The sequence below is a fragment of the Ostrinia furnacalis genome, unplaced genomic scaffold (genome assembly GCF_004193835.3).
Source record: "Ostrinia furnacalis isolate ACB-3 unplaced genomic scaffold, ASM419383v2 OfSCF1331, whole genome shotgun sequence".
NCBI classification, from domain to species: Eukaryota; Metazoa; Arthropoda; class Insecta; order Lepidoptera; family Crambidae; genus Ostrinia; species Ostrinia furnacalis.
Window position 1 is genome coordinate 796 of NW_021131570.1, and position 3,738 is coordinate 4,533.

At 34.8% G+C, this 3,738-nt stretch overlaps 1 protein-coding gene across 1 annotated transcript; it reads left to right on the forward strand.

The window, feature by feature from the left end:
• The first annotated feature begins 223 nt into the window (after nt 1–223).
• Nucleotides 224–2,398, forward strand: LOC114352349 (putative uncharacterized protein DDB_G0271974). The gene is made up of 2 exons (XM_028303934.1): nt 224–729; nt 2,009–2,398. Exons 1-2 carry the CDS (start codon nt 584–586, stop codon nt 2,148–2,150), a joined length of 288 nt encoding a protein of 95 aa, XP_028159735.1. The 5' UTR covers nt 224–583; the 3' UTR covers nt 2,151–2,398.
• The last annotated feature ends 1,340 nt before the right edge of the window (nt 2,399–3,738 follow it).

Sequence of the window (3,738 nt, forward strand, 5' to 3'; positions counted from 1 at the left end):
TTAAAATATACAAAACAATGCATGTTTTATATCACGTAAAACGTTATTTACATGACGTATCGAACACAAAGTTTTTTTTTCAGTACTTAGGCTTTTTCCTGGACGCTAATACACGCTCTTAATGTAGCTTACCCTAGTGATAACCAATTTGCGTCCACATTATCACGACTATTTTCTAAATACAGACGTTGTAAATAATATAAAAAGCAAACTTGTTGGCAATCGCAATTATTTATTGCGATATCCGGTGGGAAGTGACGTCATTGCCGCCGAAAAATCAAGACGCAGCCGGAAGTTGTCGTAACTCGCTGTAGATGGCGCCACCCGGCGTAGATGGCGTGACTCGTCGTAGATGGCGCCACTGCGGCGCTCGGGCGAGTTAATAAAAGAAGCTACGCAGTCGTCGGAGCGCCACTACGTTTTCGTAATTCGAAGTGTAAACTTGAATAGTCGGACGGAGTTATTTTGATTATATTTTGAGTGTAACTTTTGTAATTATTTTAAAGTTAAATATATTTAGTTCAGTGAAGGCGTTGTTTCACTTTTCGTTAACATCCGAAGTGAGACCAGTAACCCACGCATCATGGGGAAACGAAGTAAGGAGAAAAAACGGCCGTCAAGAAAAAGGGCTCGCTCGAGTTCAAGTTCGAGTTCGAGCAGTTCGAGTTCAAGTCGGAGCAGTTCGAGCAGCGCCAGGACGCCGTCACCTCCACCGAAACAAAGGAAAAGGTTATCACATAAAGCTGATGCCTTAAAAGTAAGCTCGAATAATTTTACTTTGAACAACATAATTCCCGAATTTGACCCTTTAAAAGATGATATTAATGCTTGGCTTGGTATTATACATTCTTACTCTCAAACGTTTGCGTGGTCTGATGAGATGATCCGTTATCAGGCTTTGAATAAATTGAAAGGCTCTTCAAAAGTTTGGTATGATTCATTATTACGGACTGAAAATCAGTGGCCTTCATGGAAATGGAAGGATTGGAAAAGGAAATTAGCCTCAAGTTTCCAAATCCGTCGTAACATGTTTGAACTATTGAAAGAGATAATAGATAAAAAACCAACCGAAAATCAATCTCTTTATGAATTTTATTTTGACCAAAAGTGCAAGATTGATCGCCTCTCATTAGAATTCTCGGAACAGGACATAATTTCCATAATTATTGGAAATATAGGTGATAGTAATATAGGAGCGTCGATTGAAGCGAGTAATTTCGTTACTTGCGATAGTCTAGCTAGCTTTTTACATGGGCGCACTTATAAAAGTAAAACACCAAAACAAACGAGTGTAAATGCACGCGATAGCTCTAATAAAATAAATAGTCACTTACCTACGACACAAACACCCATTCCTACATCACCGTCTTTGCCTTCCGCGAGTATATCGGGTCAGCATGCGAATAATAGTAATATGCCCCCTAGTAAACAGGATTCGGGTCAAATGCAGAATCGTAAACCTATTAAATGTTACTTATGCGGTGGAAATCATAGGAGGAATCAATGTGAGCTCAATAAATGCGCTTATTGTGGTAAGCGAGGCCATTTAAAAAAAAACAGTTTATATACACATTTATTTATTTGAAAGAAGGTTTTACATAATACATTATTATTATTTACACAATAATGAAATTTATTTACATTTTGTAACTTGATTGATTCGTATTCACAATATAAATTAAGGTTGCGGGTCAAGATAAAATGCTTTAGATTGGTGACTTACACATTGTTGGTAATTTTTCACATGCGAGATTCACAAATAAGATCTGGAGCGAACTTGGTACGCTCAAGTGTGGCATATGTCCCTTTGAGTGCAAGTAGCTCTGTGATTAGCGGGAAAAGACTGACTTGGTCTCTTAAATGTGGTAAAGTCCCTTTAAGTGCGAGCAGTCTAAATAAATGCATGTGCATGAGATTGGTAATGTGTAAGTCAGCAATAATTGACAAGTTGACCGCATAACCTTAATGTAATTAAAATAATATATTCTAATATTCAATTTTGCTTCAGCATTTTATCTAGACCTGAAGTGCCTGGGGCAGGCACCGCGCAGAATGGCCGTGTTGGCAATCGCAATTATTTATTGCGATATCCGGTGGGAAGTGACGTCATTGCCGCCGAAAAATCAAGACGCAGCCGGAAGTTGTCGTAACTCGCTGTAGATGGCGCCACCCGGCGTAGATGGCGTGACTCGTCGTAGATGGCGCCACTGCGGCGCTCGGGCGAGTTAATAAAAGAAGCTACGCAGTCGTCGGAGCGCCACTACGTTTTCGTAATTCGAAGTGTAAACTTGAATAGTCGGACGGAGTTATTTTGATTATATTTTGAGTGTAACTTTTGTAATTATTTTAAAGTTAAATATATTTAGTTCAGTGAAGGCGTTGTTTCACTTTTCGTTAACAAACTGTGCCTAGAGAGGATACCATTTGCAAATTGAGCCATACTATTGTTTCAAAAAATGAAATAAACTGAAATATATGTCTGTTTATAATTATTAAGTGTGATACCTAAATATTTTGAATACCAATTAGTAAGATTTTATTTATATTTTTTTATTTCCATGCTGTTATTAATTGTTAGTGATTTTGAATGCATTTTTTCTATATTTTATTAATATTACAAAGATAATATTAAAACTTCTAATGGTTTAGAGCAAGTTTAATACTATACTTATAAGGACTAAAGGGAGCATAATGACAACAATTTTTCGTTCAAAATGATTACGAAAAATTGTATATTATCTTTATTCCTCAAATCTACCAACTCACTAAATGGACGATATCTGGCGTAACGACCCTACTTACTTTTACCTCATCATTATTCCTAAATAATGTCACTGAAGTCAAATAGACTATAAAAATAAAATTATCCGGAACTTAAAATTGACCTAAAAGTTTATTATTAGATTTTTTACTTAAATTCTGTTGTCAAACGAAATATTAGTCTGTTATAAAAAAACATTAGTAGATAGTACCTACCTATTGACTAAACTTATCCTTCTTCTTTCAACTTGCTATTTAAACGTTAATTGCTTTTTAAACTATTGAAAATAGTAATAAAAGTAATAATTAACGCTTAAATATATTAAAAAAATATTTTCAGGGGTTGGTAAGTAAAAAATATTTAAAGACGCTCGAAATCCTGACAATGTTATATTTTATCAACTGCTAATGACACATATAAAAATATGATTATACGAAGGTAATAGCTGGATAACTCCAAATATCCAAACTCTTGACTGCGTGCATAACAAAACAACTGCACATAATATCATGGATGTGTTTAGTACTCAGAGGGGATCATAACTTGATAACTGTTTTTGTCAAATGAAAAACGAAAATCCATAAATGTATAAGTCGAGATATTAATAAATACATGTTCTGACATACATTGATAAATCGAAATATAAATGTTTGTAAGAATAATATTAATTTGATATATCGTTATGTCAAATATTTATTGCCTAAATTAGAGATATTTACTTATGAACAAGAGCTGTATTTCAAGTATTTTTGGGTATTTCGAGTTGAGTTTTTTATACCAGTAGGGTATAAGGTAGAGGAAGCGCTTAAGCTAATAAAAAAAAAAGTGCAGGTCGAGATGTCAAGTTATTCCCGCGCGGTACGGAATTATGAACTGAATTTAAATTATTTACAAATTGAAATGAAACTCTAATTATTTCGATGAGCGGCCCAAATTATAATAACATTCCAAATACAGGCCCGTTCATTAAACCTTCA